Genomic DNA, 22,395 nt, shown 5'->3' with positions numbered 1-22,395 from the left:
AAAGGAATCTGATGAAGCATTAAAAAACAATCCAGACAAGGCACACTGTGAATAGGCAATTCTCCTGATTTTGAACAATCATATTGTTAGTATCGTTTTTTTGGGGGGAGTTTTTGCCACTGACACTTTTTGCCATTTTGGTCTAACTTTGCAGCTGTATAGTCTCTGCATCCTGATCTAACTCAAAGTTAATTCCTCATTAATGCAGGATAAAGAATCTTCATGCCCAGATCATTGAGAAAGATGCCATGATAAAGGTTCTTCATCAGCGCTCTAGGAAGGAACCCATGAAGTCTGATGCACCGTCTGCCATGCGGCCTTCTAAATCCTTGATGTCCATCTCCAACACTGGTCCAAGTGGTTCAGGACTGCTTTCGCCCAGCCTTGGGCTTAGCAGCTCACCAATCACTGAGGAGCGCAAGGATGCCAGCTGGAAGGGAAGCCTCGGTATAAACATGTTGTTCTTTTACTTCTAATTTACTACAAATCAAACTTGAGCTCTAAATTGGAAATTAAATTATTAACTGTTTTAGCCTCATCAACTTTCAAAGCACTGAGAATAAAACGAATATAAACAAGTTATTAAATAAGATTATTTAGGAGAACATAGAATACATTTATAATTTCTGTCTCAATACTACAAAGAAATTGCATACCACTACATCACCATGGTCATAAATACTCTAAAAAGGCATTAATATTATACAATCAAGATCAACAGTTCTGACTTAACATTTTAGGAAGGAACATCTCTGTTTAAAGTGTATTTGCATATTCCACAAGAACATAAATATGTTGTTTTTCTCAATACCGCAAAGATCAATTGTTTTTCTGGAGTAGAAATTTCATAGTGATCTTGGGAAGTCTCCATCGGTCTCTGATAGTTCATAGATTGATTGGGAAATGGGCCTGAAACAATTTCATTGGTTATATTTCTTCTGCAGGTTTATGTTATAATGTATTCATATGTAGTTTTTTTTATTCTCTTTCTCGTTAGTAACTAAAGTGGCTCCATCAATGAACCATTAGCTCAGCTAAATGATAAAACAAAAGAGAGATACTTTCTGTTGGCAAGTTAGATGAGCAATATGCAAAACATCACACATCACCCTGTCAAGAGTTTACTATTTTCCAGTCAGCGAAGTGCAGTCATATACTTCATATGGAGTTGGGTTAGCAATGTGAAAGGCAAAAATATAGTGAGACTGGTACAGTTTCGTCTCCTGGACAGGCATGTTGAAATAATGGTTTCAGGTTGGTATAGTGGTCATAATCCTGGACAGTTAAGTAACTGTTGCACCTCACTTGGTAAGTACACTTACTTACCAAAAGGAAACTCCCAAACTAGGGCTGCAAGAACAGAATGTCATTTTATTGTTGAAATGTTTAAAAAGCTGATTCCAATTTATTTCCTTTATGTTTCCACTCCAAAGTTGTAGACAGTCTGACTAATAACAAAATGTTTCTATGAAGAGTCATTTATTTCCTAAAGCAGACTATGGTTCATTAGGTAAGTTGGACTGAAACAAATCAGAGGTAGAGGAGGGTGGGACCAAAATCAGTTGTTAATTCTACAAGAAGTTTTTCTGTTTTTTTTATGGTTGTGTAGGAGTTCTGCTGGGTCCAGAGTGTCGCACAGAGTCTCTGCGGACAGAATCCATTTCATCATCCCCTTCCCCCGTACTTTCTACCACTCCGATGACTGCAGGTCACTCAAAGACAGGCAGCCGGGACAGCTGCACACAGACTGACAAGGGTCAAAGCCAGGAAGCCAGCAAGCTCAGCCCTTCAGTCCTGCAAAGTATGACTCTGCCTGCCCGCCTATCAAGCCCCAGCCCGGTCTACATCCCAGATCGCTTAGCAGGTCAGCTCACATGCTAGCTTGTAGGATTATAAAATTATCAGCTCTTTCAAATTCATTTTATGATTTTTTGTAGAACTGTGTTTCAAACACGTCTCCTCTTCGGGCTCAACCCGAAGAGGAGACGTGGGTCCCCCTTCCGATGGGCTCACCACCTGTCCGAGGGGCCAAAGTGGTCGGGTGCATTGTGCTATGAGCGGCAGCCAAGGGAGGGGACCCTGGCGGTCTGATCCTCGGCTGCAGAAGCTGGCTCTTGGGACGTGGAACGTCACCTCTCTGGTGGGGAAGGAGCCGGAGCTAGTGTGCGAGGCTGAGAGGTTCCGGCTAGAAATAGTCGGCCTCACCTTGACGCATGGCTCTGGTTCTGGAACCAGTCTCCTTGAGAGGGGCTGGACGTACTTCCACTCTGGAGTTGCCCACGGTGAGAGGCGCCGGGCTGGAGTGGGCATACTTGTTGCCCCCCATTTGAGCGCCTGTACGTTGGGGTTCACCCCGGTGAACGAGAGGGTAGCCTCCCTCCGCCTACGGGTGGGGGGACGGGTTCTGACTGTTGTTTGTGCTTACGGGCCGAACGGCAGTTCAGATTACCCACCCTTCTTGGAGTCCTTAGAGGGGGTACTGGAGAGTGCCCCTCCTGGGGACTCCCTTGTTCTACTGGGAGACTTCAACGCTCACGTGGGCAATGACAGTGAGACCTGGAGAGGCGTGGTTGGGAGGAACGGCCCCCCCGATCTGAACCCAAGCGGTGTTCTGTTGTTGGACTTCTGTGCTCATCACGGATTGTCCATCACGAACACCATGTTCAGGCATAAGGGCGTCCATATGTGCACTTGGCACCAGGACGCCCTAGGCCGCAGTTCGATGATTGACTTTGTCATCGTCTCATCGGATTTGCGGCCGTATGTCTTGGACACTCGGGTGAAGAGAGGTGCGGAGCTGTCCACTGACCACTACCTGGTGACGAGTTGGCTCCGGTGGTGGGGGAGGAAGCCGGTCAGACCTGGCAGGCCCAAACGTGTAGTGAGGGTCTGCTGGGAACGTCTGGCGGAGTCCCCTGTGAGACGAAGCTTCAACTCTCATCTCTGGCAGAACTTCGAACAAGTTCCGGGGCAGGTGGGGGACATTGAGTCTGAGGGACCATGTTCCGTACCTCCATTGCCGAGGCGGCCTATCGGAGCTGCGGCTGCAAGGTTGTTGGTGCCTGTCGCGGCGGCAACCCTCGAACCCGTTGGTGGACACCTTCGATGAGGGAGGCTGTCAAGCTGAAGAAGGAGTCCTACCGGGCCTTTTTGCCTGTGGGACTCCAGAAGCAGCTGATAGGTACCGGCGGGCGAAACGGCATGCGGCTCCGGTTGTCGCTGAGGCAAAAACTCGGGCGTGGGAGGAGTTTGGAGAGGCCATGGAGACAGACTTCCGTACGGCTTCGAGGCGATTCTGGTCCACCATCCGGCGTCTCAGGAGGGGGAAGCAGTGCAGCACCAACACTGTTTATAGTGGGGATGGTGCGCTGCTGACCTCAACTCGGGACGTTGTGGGCCGGTGGGCGGAATACTTCGAAGACCTCCTCAATCCCACCAACATGCCTTCTGTTGAGGAAGCTGAGCATGGGGACTCTGGGTTGGGCTCTCCAATCTCTGGGGACGAGGTCGCCGAGGTGGTCAAAAAGCTCCTCGGTGGCAGGGCCCCGGGGGTGGATGAGATCCGCCCGGAGTTCCTTAAGGCTCTGGATGTTGCGGGGTTGTGTTGGCTAACGCGACTCTGCAATATCGCATGGACATCGGGGGCAGTTCCCCTGGATTGGCAGACTGGGGTGGTGGTCCCCCTGTTTAAAAAGGGGGACCGGAGGGTGTGCTCCAATTACAGGGGGATCACACTCTTAAGCCTCCCTGGTAAGGTCTATTCAGGGGTCCTGGAGAGGAGGGTCCGTCGGATAGTCGAACCTCGGATTCAGGAAGAGCAGTGTGGTTTTCGTCCTGGTCGTGGAACACTGGACCAGCTCTACACCCTCAGCAGGGTCCTGGAGGGTGCATGGGAGTTCGCCCAACCAGTCTACATGTGTTTTGTGGACTTGGAGAAGGCGTTCGACCGTGTCCCTCGGGGGGCCCTGTGGGGGTACTCCGGGAGTATGGGGTACCGGGCCCTTTGATACGGGCTGTCAGGTCCCTGTATGACCGGTGTCAGAGTCTGGTCCGCATTGCCGGCAGTAAGTCGGGCTCGTTTCCGGTGAGAGTTAGACTCCGCCAAGGCTGCCCTTTGTCACCGATTCTGTTCATTACTTTTATGGACAGAATTTCTAGGCGCAGCCGAGGTGTTGAGGGGATCCGTTTTGGTGGCCTTAGGATCGCATCTCTGCTTTTTGCGGATGATGTGGTCCTGTTGGCTTCATCGGAACGTGATCTGCAGCTCTCACTGGAGCGGTTCGCAGCCGAGTGTGAAGCGGCCGGGATGAGGCTCAGTGCCTCCAAATCCAAGGCCATGGTCTTAGGGCGGAAAAGGGTAGAGTGCCTTCTCCGGGTCAGGGGGGTCGTCCTGCCTCAAGTGGAGGAGTTTAAGTATCTGGGGATCTTGTTCACGAATGAGGGAAGAAGGGAACGGGAGATCGACAGGCGGATTGGGGCAGCGTCTGCTGTGAAGCGGGCGCTGTACCGGTCCGTCGTGGTGAAGAGAGAGTTGAGCCAAAAAGCGAAGCTCTCGATTTACCGGTCGATCTACGTTCCCACCCTCATCTATGGTCATGAGCTTTGGGTCATGACCGAAAGAACGAGATCACGGGTACAAGCGGCCGAAATGGGTTTCCTCCGCAGGGTGGCTGGGCTCTCCCTTAGAGATAGGGTGAGAAGCTCGGTCATCCGGTATGGACTCAGAGTAGAGCCGCTGCTCCTCCACGTCGAGAGGAGCCAGTTGAGGCTCGGGCATCTGGTAAGGATGCCTCCTGGACGCATCCCTGGTGAGGTGTTCCGGGCACGTCCCACCGGGAGGAGGCCTCGGGGAAGACCCAGGACACGCTGGAGGCATTACGTCTCTCGGCTGGCCTGGGAACGCCTTGGGATTCCCCCGGAGGAGCTGGAAGAAGTGGCTGGGGAGAGGGAAGTCTGGGCCTCCCTTCTGAAGCTGCTGCCCCCGCGACCCGACCCCGGATAAGCGGAAGAAAATGGATGGATGGATGGATGTTTCAAACAAAGTTCTTCTCAATAAACTCCTTGCATAAATAAGTTTAGCTATTTAGTTTTATTGCAGAATTTTGAATGGTCACATACTGATCTTGTTCTGTTCATAATGTTCAGTCAATATTTTGACATACCTTGTTAAAAGATTAGGTAACGCCAGTTTAGGTTGCTCACAAGAAAGGAAACAATTTTTATTAGCACTGTATGTTTGTTTTTCTGGGCACAAAGATATTGTTACGTTTATGCAATATTTAAAACTGTACGGGAGCATCAAGTAAAGGACTGAGGCAAAACAGATGAACAATTAAAGTTTTGCATCAAACCAAAGAAAGATCAGGGTTAACTTCACTGAACAGATTTTCATTGTTCATCTTAAAACCTTTGTCTGACCTTTACATGTGTTCTTGTCTTTTGTCATCTTTGTGTAGAAGTTCCAGTGTTTCACAGCAGCACCTTTGAACGGAGGTTTCTTGTGCAGACCCATTCACAGCAACAAGCTCTCTCTTCAGCTCCAGCAGTCCAACAAGAGGTAGACTCAGACATCGTTGAGATCCTCATATGAAACCATGAATTTAAGAAAGGAAAAAACCGTATATGCGTAAGTGATGAATGGCAGCTTCATCACAAGAACTCTCTTAATCATTCTGCACACTTAGAGCTACATCCTTGTCCTGAGACATTTTGATTTATCTTTTCATCCTATATCCTTTCATTCTATAAGTTTAACCTGACTGAAGAAAGAACAACATTACAAGGGGTACAACTCTGCATCAGAAATGGGCCTGAAGCAATTTCAGAGGTTATTATATTTTTTCCCACTGGTTTCTGTTGTATTCTTGAAAGTAATAGGGAATTAAATATACACTTTGTCTTAAAAAATGTGCATAGTTAGACAATACTGAGCAGCAAAGTCCCCTCCAAACTCAGATTCATTTCATTTGGGATTTCTTTACCGAAGTTAAAGTGTTCTACTTGTTAAACACTTTTGTGTTTAATAACTAGTTCTTGTGTTTAATTATTAGTATAGAGACTGTATTACTAACCATAGTACCAAATGTTTTTAGCACATTTATCATACTTTGTAAGGTTTTCCAACAAACGCAGCTGGTTTTTGTTCAGCTTTCTGAAAAGACTTAAAGTAGCGATGAAAGACCATTGCTTTTTCAAGGTAACCATTTCAAATATCAAGAAATGTATTCAGACTTATCCCATTGGACCAATTGTATATACTGTTATTTGCATTATTTATTGCACAGATTCACATCTGCTTTGTGCTTTATTTTAAGGCATTTGGCCTTGCGTTTGCGTGTGTGTGTTTTTATATATATCTTAGACATTAGAGATACATATGCTGTCAGGTCTGATATCAACTAGTGTTTAACAAACCCTTCACATATAGAGGTTTACTTTGTGTCTGTTGTTTCTAACTTAAAACTACAAATTTAAAAAGCTACAAATATGACAAATCATAATTGACTTAGCACAGGGGTGCTAAGAGCTTCTATCCTGAAACTTTGAGAAGCATCCTTTCTTCAACAGACTGGGATCAGCTCTAAACAGACCTGATGGCGAGCCATTCATTTGATTCAGGTGTGTTGGAGCAGGGACACATCTGAAAGTTGCAGGATGGTAGCTCTCGAGGACTGGACTTGAGCACTTCTGATTTAGAAGTTCAGCCTTTTAACTTTCTCTAAATATTAATATTTGTATCTAGATTAAATTAAATCAGCCTGACATTTTACTGTGGTCACATGCATACATATATTCAGGTTTATTTTTGTTGTATTAATTAAAAAAGAGAACTTATTCAAACACTTTTATTACCAATGCAATTTATTTTCAAGCAAAACCATTTACTGTCATCCAACTGGAAGATGAGATTTGAACCTGAGCACTTACAGTTTATAGAATGCATATGCATAGTGCTGGTAAATATAATTGCATTTAAGGCTTCATTTTATTATCGCATGAAAATACCCTGAATAAAAACAAAATCATTGCTGCCTTTAACAAGATAAGGAGCTTCTGCAAACTCCATTCAGAAAGACCCCAGGTTGGGAGTCAAACCCAGGACCTTCTAGTTGCAAGCTAACAGTGCTACCAACCACACCACAGCACAGCCTTCAATTCAATTCATTTCATTTCAATTGAATTGAATTGAATTCAGTTTTATTTATATAGCACAAATTCACAAAAAATGTCATCTCAAGGCACTTTACAAAATCTTTCAATTTAATTATACATACATTCCAACTGATCCTAGTTAACAAACAGTACATTATGCTCAAATAGTTATTCACTAAAGTTACAATTTTTTCGATCTAATAAAACCCTGCAGATTGCATCGAGTCATTGACTTGCAGTATTAACTCTTCCTGGACCAGCATGTAGCAACAATCACATGCACTGTGTTGATAATTTTACAGCAATCCCTCATACTGAGCATGAATGTAGCAATAGTGAAGTGGAAGAGCTCCCTTTTAACACGAAGAAACCTCCAGCAGAACTTGGCTTAGTCCAAACGACCCTCTGCCACGATCCACTGAGGGTTTGAGAAGACACAGCAGAGAGACAAAAAAGAAACAGATGAGATAATAGGGGTGCGGTATATGGGGGGAAAGTGATGACAATTCTAAGGGCCCTGACCAACAGGGGGCCCTCCACAATTTATTTTTTTTATTTTTTTGTTCATAGAAATAAATAAAAAAAATGGGGCCCTGTCAATTACAAAATTAATCATGTGTTTTTGAAGATTGTTTTAGCAGTAAAAATTTAATGTTTCCTCTCCCAGACCAAAAATCACACATCCATATTTGTTAAAACTGTCATTATGTTCTGACAGAAAGATAGTCTAATCTATTTCCTCTGCCTTCTCTCATCGTTCTCTAGAAACAACCATCAGAGGCAGGAGAGTTTTAGTGCTGTCAATCACAATCTCATGTGGTGCTGCTCATCCTCCCTCCCCCTCGCTCTGTGCTCTGCTGCAGCTAGCGCAGCCTGTTGTTAATGCTCAGTCTAGTTAGCATAGCTACCAATAACAGCAGATAAACAATTTTCCTGCAATGATAAGTTGTTTTTCCACCATTAGCACATTTAGCAATGAGTGAATGAGGTTGACTGATGGCACTAAGACCGTCCTCCTGGTTCTGATTGGTTGTTTTGGCCAGAATGTTGCATTATTTTAGCCAGTATTAGTACTTCTGGGAGCAGGTGGAGGAGATTGATTGTTTTCACAGATTATCTGTCTCATAACAAACTGCTACGTCATCGTGACAGCTTTAACAAATATGGAGAAAACATATTTTTTATTAAAGTTATGTACTGCAGCTTGAATAAAATGCAGCTGCATAGCATTTTTGAGAAGTCTGGATTATGTCTATTTTGCATGTTGCTTTTGACTGTTGCTCACGGGGAGACATTTCAGTATCTAAAACCAGTAGAAAAAATTTAAGCAACCTACTTGCATACTGCATGCGGGCTGTTGGATGTAAAATTCACAAAAAGTTAATAGCACGAGAGGGAGTTGATGGAAGCATTATCTCAGCTAATGCCCTTCTCCAGGAAGGTATTGCAGCCTTTAGCTACAAAAACTGCCATCAGGCGATTCCACTAACTGGTAATAAATCTTTAAATCTCTGAAGAAGAACTTTGGCCAACCCTCATTTTTTCCAGAAAGGTTTTAATTTAGTCAAGTTGGAAAATTTAGAGTACAATTAGACTGCTTACAGTAATTCCAGACCACCTCAGTTGATTTCACTTCATACATGGCTAGGTCATTTAAAAACCTTCCTTTTAATAACTTGATTACTTGAGCTTAAGCTTACAAACTCATGGACATTCCTCCAAAGGATTTTCTGATAAAGAGCAGAATTTATTGGTTTATAAAATATGGTGATTCAGGTAAAACAGCAAAGCAGTCCCAGACCATCACATTACCTTGTTTCAATGGAAGGATTTTGTTTTTCTTAATGCTTTGTCAGTTCTGATGTAACTAGAGATGCAGCTATGCTATAATGTTTCCTGGTTGTTCCATATATAGGAATTAGTCATTAATAGCTCTAGCTGTGGTTTACTGGAGTCTGAAAGCCTTAGAAAGGCATTTGTAAAACTTTCCAACCTGATAGATGCCAATGACTGTTTGCTGTCTTTCTGGAATTTTGGGGCAAATTAGAAAATAATGTGTTGCTTTTTGAGATCCGCCTGCTGCGTGTTGCCAGAAATGTTTCATTTAGATGATTTTCTAATTCTACAGGTCTGACAAGAGTCAGGCCTTGATGTGTAATGTGGCAAAACACTTTACTATTTTAGAGTGTTATTTTGATTTGAAAAGCTTTTTTGCTTAATAAATGAACATAACTTGAATACATGTTTTTTCAGTCACTCGGTTGTTGCCTGATGTTAAAATGTTTTGCTCAAAAAAATTAATTTCAACATTACTTTTATATAACTCTTGTCATATGATCACTCTTTCATATAGTCAGGTCTGGGTGCTGCATGACGGAGAGCTCCTATGAACAAATTATATTCTCAAAAGGCACACTACATGTATTCATTGTGAATGTTCCCTGATTTGTGTATTTTGAATCTTTGGGGATGAAAATGATGTTCTTTCACATTAACTTGTATTAAGTGTATTGTTTCAAAGGAGATTAGAAAGTTACGGAGAGGCAAGGACTGAAAATACTTTTTCAAAATACAACATAAAAATAATTTAAGAACATATTTGGAACCGTTAGGTTAGAAAAAAACACAATTTCATTTATTTGTACTATTCATAGTGGATAGTTTAGGTTTTGTTATGGACGTTTGGCTTTGTGTTAAAATTTACATCACAAAAGCACTTTTAAATTTGGAATAAGTCATCCCTCTATTGGCTACAAATCCAACACAGCAGCACTAAGACAACTACACTGCTACAACTTAGTGAAGATGCCACATACATGTAACCAGCACATATTAGGCTAAACAATAATATCACAAAATGTAGTATTCAAAAAGGAAAAAAATCATATCTGGGAACAACTGGGTCAAATTCTTACAAATATTAAATTTGGAATTAGTTCTTTCAGCTTTTATCAGTTTAACCCTTTCATGCACAGTGGTCACTACAGTGGACAGCTATCTAAAAGCCACCGAAGTGGACACTATCATAAAATACACTATCAACTACTGGCCATCAGCTGCTAATGCAAGAAACTATTTTTGTTAAATCCAATATGGCCGACAGACAAAAATGCACCCTGTGCCGCCTCCTACTTGAAGGTAAAAAAAATATTGTGACATCAGATAACCCCTAAAGAACAATAATAATGATTTATTTTTCAAATAACAACTTTGTATTTGGAGAAAATTACTATCGATCACTTGAAAAAAAAAAAAAATTACAAAAATAATTTTCCTACCTTTTTTTATGCCTTAAGAAAATAAAAAAGCTACAAAAAAGCTAATAAAAAATCCTGACACAAAGGATCATAATTCATGCATGAAAGGGTTAACATAATGAAGTGGAAGCACTTCATTCAGTTGGAACACAAGTAGTTCTGTACAGCTAAACTGTCAACTTCCAGCCCACTGGAACCTCTCCTAAAAAACAGATGTTAATCTTTCCCTATCACTATGAAAAGGTATTTGAATGTATTTTCTTCTGTAACGATTAGTGACAAGAGGTAAGTCAGTGTTATAACACTAACTTACCTGTCACTGTTGAAGTGGAGTGGACATATTATATGCTTTTAACCAAACCTTTTTGAATACGTTATGCATATGTTGTATTCTGTTTTGTACTTTATATTCCATGTTAGATTCCATGTCAATTGCCCTAAATAAACAGCACTTTTCTTCATTTGAGCAATGTTTAAAAGTTGTTTGTCGAGTTGAACAAATAATAATTGCTGAGTTCTGTAATTTGTTTCTTGTCTCTCCAGTCTGTAATTCATTTAAAAAATTTTTAAGATGTGACTGCTCCTCTAAAACTACACCCCAGACTATTAAAGAAACACTGAACTTAATAGACAAGCTTTCATTTTCATCAGGTCACAGGAAATTCCTCGACAGCATTAGTAATTATTTTAAAAGGTACATTTGGGGGGGGGGGAGAGAGAGGGCGCCGCGCTATTGCAAGGGGGGCGCAGGAAGCCGTCTGGATGAAAACAAACAAAAAAAAAAACATGAACATTGTATGCGCTGGGTTTTTACCTTAGAATGGCCATCCATCCATCCATCCATCCATCCATCCATCCATCCATCCATCCATCCATCCATCCATCCATCCATCCATCCATCCATCCATCCATCCATCCATCCATCCATCCATCCATCCATCCATCCATCCATCCATCCATCCATCCATCCATCCATCCATTTTCTTTACACCCTTGTCCCTCAGTGGGGTCAGGAGGGTTGCTGGTGCCTCTCCAGCTAACGTTCCGGGCGAGAGGCGGGGTCACCCTGGACAGGTCGCCAGTCTGTCGCAGGGCAACACAAAGACACACAGGACAAACAACCATGCACACACACACTCACACACACACTGTTCAACCAGACAGCTATTTGTAATCCATAGGGGGGCCCAGAAAATGTTTGGAAACCGATGGTTTAGACAAAAAAACATGCTGGGGACCACATGTTGATCAGTTCCTCATCAGTGTGCTTGCAAGCAAAGTCATCAATGGAGAAATATGCAATCTATTGACTCCTTTCATTATTTCTATGTAACGAATATCTCGATACATTATATGAATAAGTGTTCTCTGAGAACTTGTAGCTAATCCAAAACAGAACACAAAGGAGGTTTTGATATTTTATTTTACTTTTTAAAATTCTGTATTTTATGACTTGGCTATGCTAAACTGGAGTTACAGTAAATTATATTTGTGTGTGTGGATCTGGTGTAATTAAACATTTAATTTCTGACTGCAAATTTGTTAGGTTTTTAGCTTTGTATTGGTGGACTTCTGTCCATCCATCCATTTTACACACTTATTCCTAGTGGGATTGCGAGGGGTGCTGGTGCCTATCTCCAAAGATCTTGGTTTAACTTCCAAAGGACTTCTAAAGCCAACTGATTGAACAGCATTCATAGTACTGGACCCCTCTTTTGTTGACTTCATTGAGGTGATAAAGGAATATGGCTTCACAAATTTTCCAACTTCCGCTGGGGACACAGAAACAAAAACTGCAAAGTAAAAAGAATAAAAAATGACTTGTGAATCTTTGTCTTCTATTTGGTTCTAAGTTTTTCAGAATTGAATCTTTTGTTGATCCAAGTCAGTTATTTTTTTGATTCGAAATATAACACTGAGCGAGTTTTAGTTAGTCAGTGCAACATATGCAACATGCACAATTACGGACAGTTTGGACTTTCCTGTATAAGCAGTCAATAATTTATAAACAATTTTGAGAACGGCAAGCACAATTAATCAGGTACTTTTACACTTAAAAATAAAAATTGATTGGCTTATGGCTGCCACAAATCTTAAACATTTTAAGGGAATGTAAACAAATTTTAAAAGAAATGAAGGAAATATTAGTTTTCAAAAAATTACTTGCATAAAATATATTTTATCTCATCCTATTCATTGTTTTGTTACATACATTTAAAATGGAACCATCTTTTTTATTATTTATATTTTTGTCTTATTTCAGTTTTAAAGGTCTACCTTAGGTTTTACATTTATTAGTAGGATTTCACAAAATGTGGTGTGCAGACCAACATCATTTGAAATTGAATTCAATGTTCTCCTTTGGATTGACGTAGCCTATAAAGTCTATATTTTTATGTTGTAAATTTGCCCTTATTTTTCAAATCTGCGAATCTGCATGCTGTCATTTCCCTGTCACTTTGCTGCTGGTACACCTGAATTTCCCCACTGAAAGACAAATATTATATACATACATAGGAGCTTGATGTTTGCTAGAACACACAGTCCATAATGTGCATGAAATTATCTGCAAATCTGAGGTGGCATATTATGATATAAACAAAGTTATATAGTATATCTAAATTAATGCTCATTTTCAGGCATAACAGTTTTCTAAATCAACATTTGTATTATTCTTGTAAACTACTACATGAAATAGTATCTTGTCTCTTGTGTCCACTTGCTGAGTGTTGGCTTATTTGCCAACACTCAGCTGAGTTCCAGAGTTCAATTGAAGGCCGTGTTTCGGACACCAGACACAGTAGTGACAGGAGAACTCCTGCCTTTAGGGAGCACTAGGGAGAAGAGGAAGAAGCAAATGCTTATAACACTCAGAATGATCACTGCTGAGATGAGTATGCTGGTCACTGTGTTCATGTGAAACTCTGGAGCATTCAGAAGAGCTGCAGCAGTGGAAAGAAACAAAGAAGTTTTTAACTTTTTTCATATTTCATGCACACATTCTGTACTTGCTCTTGCTAAAACAGCAGTTTGGTAATTTTCTATTATAATGCATGTGTAAAACAGAAGTAGCTGATGTACAAGCCATTCCCCACCCTTTTAAAACCAGTAGACAAGGGAGTCATCATCATAGAATTTTCAACCGTTGATGGCTCCCGTTTTAATTCTGTTATAAAAGAACCAAATAGGTCACTGGCAAGATTTTTATTAGATTTTTGAAAAAGTATTAGATTTCTAGAAATCAGTTCAAGACCCCATCATGAATTGAAATGACTCCGCAGTAGGGTCAAAAGTAATATTTTCAAAATTAGAATCTGCAAAAAATTACCATCTGCTTTCAAGTGAGACATGTATGTAAATGAAATTACATACATACATACATACATACATACATACATACATACATACATACATACATACATACATACATACATACATACATACATACATACATACATACATACATACATACATACATACATACATACATACATACATAACACAGTAAGTTAAATCTTATTGTCTTCTCTGTTTCATACTGTACATCATTCTTGTAAATATTTAGTTGATTTTATTTTCTAAATGCGTCAGAAAATTGTGTCTTCAAGATAAAACCTATTAAACAGTTTATTTAAGTCAAAACAATAACACAAATTGGAGTGCTTACCCAGCTGAGAATTATTACTTGGTGTTTGTTCTGCGAATAAAAAAATAATAGGTAATTACAATCGAGCCGTGAAGCTAAACTAACAACTCAAAACATTTTTAGACAAGCTATATACTTTTAAATGAAAACAAAGTGTCTCAGTATTTATAACCATTGCATGAGACCTTTACCTCAACTGAAAAATTCTGCTTTAACATACTGAACAGTTAGATTAATCCATAAAATCTTGCCATATATACAGTCCAAATCAATGAGATTTCTTAATATTTTTAGTGAAGTGGCAACCACTTCAAATTTGCAGACTATATTCCATAACCATGAAATTATTTATATTTATGTATTTTGCTCTAAATATGGTACCCCAAGATTTTCAGAGGTCACCTTTTGACACTTTCTGGGAGTACCACTAGCACAAATTAGCAATGCTATAAGAGAGACCCAAGGCATAAGGAAAACTAAACTCATTAGATTATCTGGAAAAAACACATTTTCATTGAGCTTTGTTCCAGTTAGTTGAAACCATGTTAAAGAAGTGCACTGTTTAGAACAAGCCTTTGTGTTTTCATTTGAGAGCTGCTTCTTTGCGAAGAAGAGCAGGTTGATTGCTGTACAAAGGTTGGGAAAATTATTGAGGATGAAGAGTAGTCTGTACCACTTCGAGTGATGATGGGCCCCGCAGTCAGAACAGCATTTCCTGGTGACTTGCTTGATTGTTTCCCTTCTGAAATAGCTCTCTTTTTCTTGCTGCCACAGATCTATGACAAACAGCACATGAAAAATTCACTCACTGTGGGCATTAAGACAAACAGGTATGATAAATGTGGTTTAATTAATTAATTTAAGTTCCCTTTGCGATCACTAAAGTATTTTTAAATTTAAATTTAATATGATTCAGCAACTATGGTTTGGTGATGAGAAAATATGTTCTCTTTGTACATCAATGGCAACCACTGTTTATGTGTTTTGTGCTTGGTTACATGAAGCAGTCCCATCAGGAGCTTAAAAACAGATGGATGCTTGGAAACTGAAACCGCAACCTTCCCCCTCAGTTCTAAGGGTGCCGGTTTATCGGCCAGCCAATTTATCGGTACTGATTTCCACCAATGTTATCAGTCTCGACAAAGGTCTAAAAATCAACCACTGTGCTTTTCTCTTCTCCCATGAGAGAGGTTTTACTGACAAACCAGCCGACCAGGTCATGTCTGCACATTTACAGTTAACAATAGTCACCCCATTGTTGCCCATTCAGCAGCTTTCTTCATATATTGAGCAACACATCAGACAAAAAACTGGTATCGGCCAAAATTGTAAAAGGTAAGTTAGGCTTTTTAAAAGATCGGTAATCAGCGATCGGCCAGAAAACTGCAATCGTTGCACCCCTACTCAGTTCTCTTTGTAGTTGTAATGTTAGGATGAACATAATATTCATCAATTGGCAGAATGTTGTGATTTTTTTTTTCTTTTTTATATAAAGGTCTTTTTTATTTAAAGGTAGTAAAATTAAATGTTTTTCCTATATCAGAAAATAGAAAAGTTCAAATAATTTGTTGGTTCTATAGTCAGGAATCTCACATCTTAATGTAAATATAGGGCTTTCCATGATGTGTATTCATGAAATTTAAAGTTCACAGCAAAATCTGTGTATTTCAATACTCATATTGAAATACACAGATTTCTGATTTGTTCACAAATATAGGTAGTGAACAAATATATCACTACCTATATTTGTTCTTATAGGTAGTGATAAGAACAAATATACAACTACATCTCAAACAATCAGAACATCATTAAAGTTAGTTTTTTTGTGGCTCACTTCAGAAAGTCAAACTTAGATATTACTATAAAGAATAAGATTTCAAGCTTACTTGTAATAATTAGAAGTATGGATTACAGATAATGCAAACTAAAAATTGTCTCTCAGAAAATGTATCACATTCAATTAAAAAGCTCAATTAAAAAAGGATATTTTAAACAGAAACGTGTGGTTTCCATGTTCATTTCTATACAGTTAATACTTAGTTGGCCCTCCTTTTGCAAGAATTGCTGCATTCATGTGGCATGGCATGGAGGCAATCAGCCTAAGGCTCTGCTGAGTTGTAATGGAAATCCAAATTGCTGTGGACAGCCACATTGCTTTGACGGTGTTGTTCCTGTCAAGTCGTCTGGGTTGCTGGGTCTGGTGTCTCACATCTTCCAATTTTCAATAACCCATACATTCTCTATGGTCTTCAGAACAGGCCAATTATCTGGCAAATCAAACTCAGTAACACCATGGTTTGTATCTCCTGTGTTGTAAACAGGTGCAACATCCTTCTAGAAAATGAAATCAGCATCTCTCTAAAACTTGCCAGCACAATGAAATATGAAGTATCCTGGAAAGTCAGGTGTTGACTGTGGACTTTAGCCATATCATCTGTTGTCTAAGCCAGCAGATGATATGGCACTCCAAGTAAGCAATGACTGTGAAAAGGACATTGGAGCACTGAACAATAATCCTATTCCTTTTTTTCATTATCCCAGGTGAGATTTTTGTAGTCAATGTAGTTCATGTTTAATATTGCTCTATTCATACAGGCTCTTGTTGCGCTAACTCCAGCCTCTGTCCACTCAATGCAAACTCCCTCAAACTCTTGAATGGATTTTACTTAACAATTTTCTAAAAGCTGCAGCTGTCTCTGTTTATTGGTGCACCTTTGCCTACAGAACATTTTTTTCCAACTCAAGTTTTCAGAAAATGTTTGCATACAGCACTTCGAACAAATGGCTTCTTTAGCAATTACCTTTTTTGGTTTACTCTCTCTGTGGAAGAGAGAAGGCAGTTATTTACAGTATTTCAAAAGGTCTTTTGTTTCACGGTATGTATGAACTCTTCTCTCCGTGTCAGTCTTTGTTTTTTTTTCCAAGGCTCCTGTTATAGTATCATGGCTGCTGACGTAGCATACTGTGTTGAACCAATGAAATAACTACAATGCAGCATACCAGTCCTTGAGGACTAACTTTGGACACCACTCATGGAGGCTCCAGAAACAATTGCAGGTGTTTTGAATAAATTCACTGATTACAGACTAACACCATGAATTTCCAGTATGTAACTTTTTCAAATTTGTACATTTTCTAAGATGTTGAATTTTGGGTTTTCATTATCTGTACGTCATAAACATCAAAATTACAAGAAATAGAGGCTTCAAACACTTGTAATGAATCTATAAATAAACATAAATATGCTAATAATTTTGCTTTGGCTCAGTTTTACATGAGACCAATCAAATAGAAAGTACTGTTGAACCCTACCACTGTTTGTATCTTGTGGAGCTGCTTCATTCAACCTCATGTAAACTTAAATCCAATCTTCAACAGTCTCTTAATGAGTCCTTCTGAGTAAAAGGCTCAAAAGGCTAATGAATATGTAACACATCCCAACAGTGGATACTGAGGACCAGGGATGGAGACTAATGCTATATATTAAATGAATGTGTTGGATGCTGAGAAGGTTCCCACTCATATCCTTTCCATTAAAAAAAATCTGTAATTACACTTTGTTTAAACACTCTTCCAATATGTCTGTGCATATGTGCTTTTTGTTCATCTCACTGGCATGAGCACAGGACAGTCATCTGCTCGACATAGCTTGGTAACACAGTGCAGAAACACAGTGGACATCTTCTGATTCTTGTGCTTGACAAAACGGAATACTTCAAAGGCAAAGCGACCCATTTGGCTTTTCCCATTCTCGAGGACAGTGGTCTGTGGGTCCTTATCACAGCTGGCTCAGGAAACAAAACGTTATAAAAGATTATTATAAAAGAGGGCAAGTTAAACTTATCAACTGAACTGTATCAACAATTTTTTTTAATACTTTGAGTTACCTAAAGAAAAGATCATAGCGAAGCTCATCATTCGGGTTCCCAGAGGGTGTAGTGTAACAGTAGTCCATTAGAACGTTCCATCTGTTTAATAGTAAAATATTATTTATTTGACTGAGAAAATGTATGCTAAAGTAATGTTTGTGTTTCCAGTTTTCACAGTGTGAAATCTACATCTGCAGGGGAATATGAAGATGTGATCATGTGTGATGCTCTTCCAGAACACTTACTGTGTGACATACACATTAGGCTGACTGTATCTATTCTAGTTTAATTTTGTTAGCGACTTTCTGTCCATATCATTTTTACAGGTAAGCAAAAAGCATGAACAGTTTAAGTTTCTACAATATGTGGAAACTTAAAGTTCAATGCTTTAATTGGGATAATACATGAATAATTGTGACAATTCTCTGTTCCCAAATTATTAATAAAGCAGTGAGAGATGGAAAGGAGAACTAATGAATTATTATTGATCATAAAACATAGCAATGTCACAATTTTTCAAAACTAAAATCATATTTGATCTTCTCATAGAAGTGTCTTCAATACATTTAAGAAGATGAGATTTTATTTCTGGCATTTATTTTCATCCGACTACGAGTCCTCCATAGAGTTTTTTTTTTTTTTGACTAAGTGATGGGAGGAAATACACTGAATTTTCTCATCTGTTGGTAACAGAGAAAATAAGCCACTGATTGCTGGAACAATTCTGTCTTTGTCAAATATCCTTGTACCATGAGTCGAGCTGATCACTTGCAGACAGTCAACAAGTAGTCATGTCTAGACATTCATTCGTAAATATATCATTGTGAAAGCAGACAAAACGTTTTCAAGATGTATCCAAATTACAAACTAGTTTCAAAATACAGCTTACATACCATGGAAACAAGCAGCTTTACTATAGCTGCCACTATCTTTCCAGGAGTTAATAGTGGCTGATCTGTCAGAAAAAAAGGGGATATTTCTGATGCCCTTGATCCACATTGGTTTACTTACAGAGGAAACAGGTTAATAGAGAATGCCATACACCCTAAAAAAATGTCTCTAATTTACGGTAAAATACCTGCACCTGTGTTTTCCAGAATTTTACCGTATAAAAGTGGCAAAATTATGGCAACCACAGAACCACAACCACAGTAAATTAGAGACTTTTTACAGTGTAATTAAAGTTCTCCATTCAGCCCTCAGCCACCTGTATTATTTATTTATTAATAGTATTGACATTACTGGATAACATAATTCTAAATTTAAAGCAGTACACTATGTACCCCAGTACTGGACTTTCTAAGCAATTTAAGGTTGGAGAACCAGATCTCCTCCACCCTTATATTAAAATATTGTCTTTAGTCCCTTCCTCTGCTCTTTTTAAACAACAGTAATACCATTGTCAAACAACAACTCAGCCTCCAGGGAGGAGGTCCTGCATCTGAGGTGATGGTGTGACAATAACCTGTTTCTGAAATACTGTAATAAAATTGATCACATAGGAATGAGACTGACTGTGCATCAAGAAAAAAAATCCACAAACATTAGTGGGAAGTTAAAAACTAACAGTTGTTTTCATGTCAGGTTGAGTACCTCTTGTCCAGGTTGGTGGCTTTGACAGCTGCAAACACCCGTGTCTTCAGGGTCAGTCCTGCTACAGGAATGGACAGCTGCTGAATGTACGATGAGTCCTATAAAGAAAGAACAATCACATTCAAATCTTCTTCCTGTCATTTGTTTTATTCAAACACACCTAACAAAAAAGTCATCTCTATTGTCTATACTTAATTATTCAGTTTAATCTGAGAGTTGGGGTTTTTTGGGCAACAAGAACACACATCATGAAGTACAGTTTTGCATAATTTGCTCAAAAATAAAATTAAGGGTAACAAACCATCTATAGATGCAGAAAAAGTTTTAGGAAACTTGTGTCTTTTCATGCATCAATGTGAACTTTATTATTTTGAACTTACATTGTAAAGCAGCAGATTCAGCGTGCTGATGAATGTACCATTGCTTTCTTTCACTGAGATTGCAGCTGATGACCTTTAGTGAAAGAAAACAAAATATTTCATCATAAAACTAGAATTAACTATTTTGATGCAAACATTATAGTTTTTCCATCTTATTGAGTTTTAGATAACTACCTTTGACATAACTACACTCAAAATTGTTTAATGGCAGGTTTCTGGCAAGTTTATATTTAAAGTACAGTAATTCAATTATTTAATTTCTTAAAACTGCAAGTAGTATTAACATTTTGTTGTAGATGTTTTGCCACATCTCTAATTGTATTCCAATACACAGAGTCCAGTACATTACGTTAAAAGTAAGTTGAGTTTACTTTTGCCAATTTAATAAAAACTGATATGAAATGTCAGATGGAATATAACATTTAATATTCCTAAAACCTCTAGCCTTCTTCTAGTAGCTCTAGAAGAAGGCTAATACAACGTGAATCACAGATCATGAGACTTACGAGGCCAGCTGTGTGTTGTTGACCAAGTACTCCAGAGGATAACTGCAACTGTATTTGTAGAGTAAACCTGGGAGATAGCTGATGATAGTAGGTGGATCTGGGGTATCAATATAACCTGATATGTTTCCAATTTGCACCAGTGAGAGATTTCCATAGGCATTGGGTCCCTGAGCTGTGGACACCTGTGTTGAAGGAAACATCATCAGGAAAAGCACATCTTTTCAAAATAAGTCTGTGAGCTTAACGATAATGCAGTTTCACAAAAATGCAAATTAGTTTTAATTAAATTGATAATAGAAAATTTTTCTCTTTACATGAAATGTGTAAAAGAACTCTATTCTTGGGTTTTATTTTTATTTCAGCCTTGGTTGCTTACATTCTAAATAACCTTATGTACAAAATGCAGACTGTTAAACAGTATTCTACTTACCACCAGGGCATTTCCACATGACTCCAATGTCGCCAAGCTAATACTAAAGATCACAACAGTAGGAAATGTGTTGTTATTAATAAATCCTCGACAATGTGCATCTCCATGATGACCATTTAGAGCCAAGTCTGAATCAGTGTAGCCAGAGAAAAGTACTGGACAAAAGTTGACCTTAAGAGTGACAGTTTGAACCCCACAGTACACACTGATATCCCGCTCAGCTGAAAGACACACATATACACAAACACATTTTGAAAGACATCAAAAATACCTAGCATTTTGTTTTGCACATTCAATTTTTGCATATATCAAACCCACAGCCAACTTCTTCACTTCACCATTCACATTAGATTGTGAAATGTAAAAAGAAATGTATTGTTTCCTACATTCTAAAACAAGTAACATAAAATAATTTATTAAAAAATATACGATACAGTGATTTCCTTTTCCGTAATTTGGTAATTTCTATAAAAGAAAATATGAATGTCTCTTTTATTACTTCCAGTTTCTCACCAGGGAAGCGACTATGAAAGTTGGCATCACAGTTGTATCCATTGAACTGAGCTCCCACTGAAAAGATCTGGCAAAAAATTAAAAAAATCCAAAATATATGTTCCATTTCAGTACCTGTAACACAATAAAAATCTAAGGTAAGCACAAGCATCTTTTCCTGTCAGCTCAGTCTAGCAAAGCGGGAAACAAAGAGTGCAATCAACAGTATATTTTCATGTTAGTCAGAGTGGTAAATTACACAAATAAACCTCAACTTTCCCAAGGAGCTCAGGTTAAAGCAGCTAAATATCTCTCCTTCAACTCTAACTTAGATTTGTTCTTGTACATTAGTCTTCACTTTTCACTGATAGCTATGGTAATTAAAAAAATTACTTAGGTACAGCTTTTCTTGGAAAATGTCACTGCACCATAAAATCTCCATATCTCATTACTGCTCACAAATAAAGTAGATGTTAGTAAAGTCATGATAGATTCCCTGACTGTGGCAAGTCAAAGTACTTACTGTGGTTCCTGGAAGCCAGCAAGTCAGTCCTTCTCCATAAGCCTGGAACAGACGAGGGAATGGTTTGCACAGCATCCCTACCTGACAACTAGAAACAGAACCCTGCACCACAGGTGAAAAACAAACCCTACACATAAGGACCTCATTATTTGAAGATGTCAACAAAAAACGGCTGTCCACATGGAACATGGGAAAATCCATCAAATCTGAATACGTTATACAAATCCTTTCACATCCTCAGAAATATGAGCAGGTTTTGAAGTTTCCCACTCATATCCTTTTGGCCCAATCTGGCTCACAAATGGTTAGTCGCTGCAAGAGGTCTGGTGGCAGAGGTAGTTGTGTTCGGGTGAGGGGGAAAGAGGGGGCTAATTACCTTCTCATCACTCCAGTGGTCTTGGTCTGACGATTGAGTAGTTTCTTTCTGCTGGGACCAGTTGTGGAATGCAAAACCAAGCACACAGACTCTTCAAGCAACTTGTCAAGCTTTGTGTATGGTGGCTTTCAGTCAGCACAGCAGCAGGCAAACTGCTTGGTGGGGCTGTTA

The 22,395-nt window shown here is 39.2% G+C and overlaps 2 protein-coding genes across 9 annotated transcripts in view; one reads left to right on the top strand and one right to left on the bottom strand.

Annotated features, from left to right (window-relative positions):
- amot (angiomotin) overlaps positions 1-10,875 on the top strand; it is an 87,653-nt gene extending 76,778 nt beyond the window's left edge. For all 8 annotated transcript variants that reach the window (XM_081615151.1, XM_081615155.1, XM_081615153.1 and 5 more), the window contains 3 exons: positions 209-447; positions 1,610-1,864; positions 5,457-10,875. In XM_081615151.1, the coding sequence (XP_081471277.1) occupies positions 209-447; positions 1,610-1,864; positions 5,457-5,590 (628 nt within the window). In that variant the 3' untranslated portion in view covers positions 5,591-10,875. The remainder of the gene's footprint in view (positions 1-208; positions 448-1,609; positions 1,865-5,456) is intronic.
- Positions 10,876-12,666: 1,791 nt separating this feature from the next.
- Positions 12,667-21,928, bottom strand: zpld1a (zona pellucida-like domain containing 1a). Its single transcript, XM_008428643.3, has 11 exons — positions 21,849-21,928; positions 21,347-21,460; positions 20,834-21,054; positions 20,404-20,585; positions 19,898-19,970; positions 19,518-19,615; positions 17,943-18,023; positions 17,668-17,839; positions 14,729-14,831; positions 14,077-14,106; positions 12,667-13,351 (listed from the first exon to the last, which is right to left on the bottom strand). The coding sequence occupies exons 2-11, from the start codon at positions 21,450-21,452 to the stop codon at positions 13,176-13,178; spliced, it is 1,242 nt and encodes a 413-aa protein (XP_008426865.1). The 5' UTR covers positions 21,453-21,460; positions 21,849-21,928; the 3' UTR covers positions 12,667-13,175.
- Positions 21,929-22,395: the final 467 nt, after the last annotated feature.

The sequence above is a fragment of the Poecilia reticulata genome, chromosome 14 (assembly GCF_904066995.2).
Source record: "Poecilia reticulata chromosome 14, P_reticulata-male-v2, whole genome shotgun sequence".
Taxonomy (NCBI): Eukaryota; Metazoa; Chordata; class Actinopteri; order Cyprinodontiformes; family Poeciliidae; genus Poecilia; species Poecilia reticulata.
This window is presented reverse-complemented; position numbering and strand designations above follow the sequence as displayed.

Excerpts from the sequence above, each read along its gene's own strand:
- zpld1a (XM_008428643.3), bottom strand. The coding sequence starts at position 21,452 with ATGGAACATATATTTTGGATTTTTTTAATTTTTTGCCAGATCTTTTCA. Across the intron at positions 19,971-20,403 it reads AACAACACACAGCTGGCCTC|GTCATCAGCTGCAATCTCAG; the intron begins GTAAGTCTCATG and ends CTTTCACTAAAG. Across the intron at positions 17,840-17,942 it reads CGCTATGATCTTTTCTTTAG|CTGTGATAAGGACCCACAGA; the intron begins GTAACTCAAAGT and ends TTCCTGAGCCAG.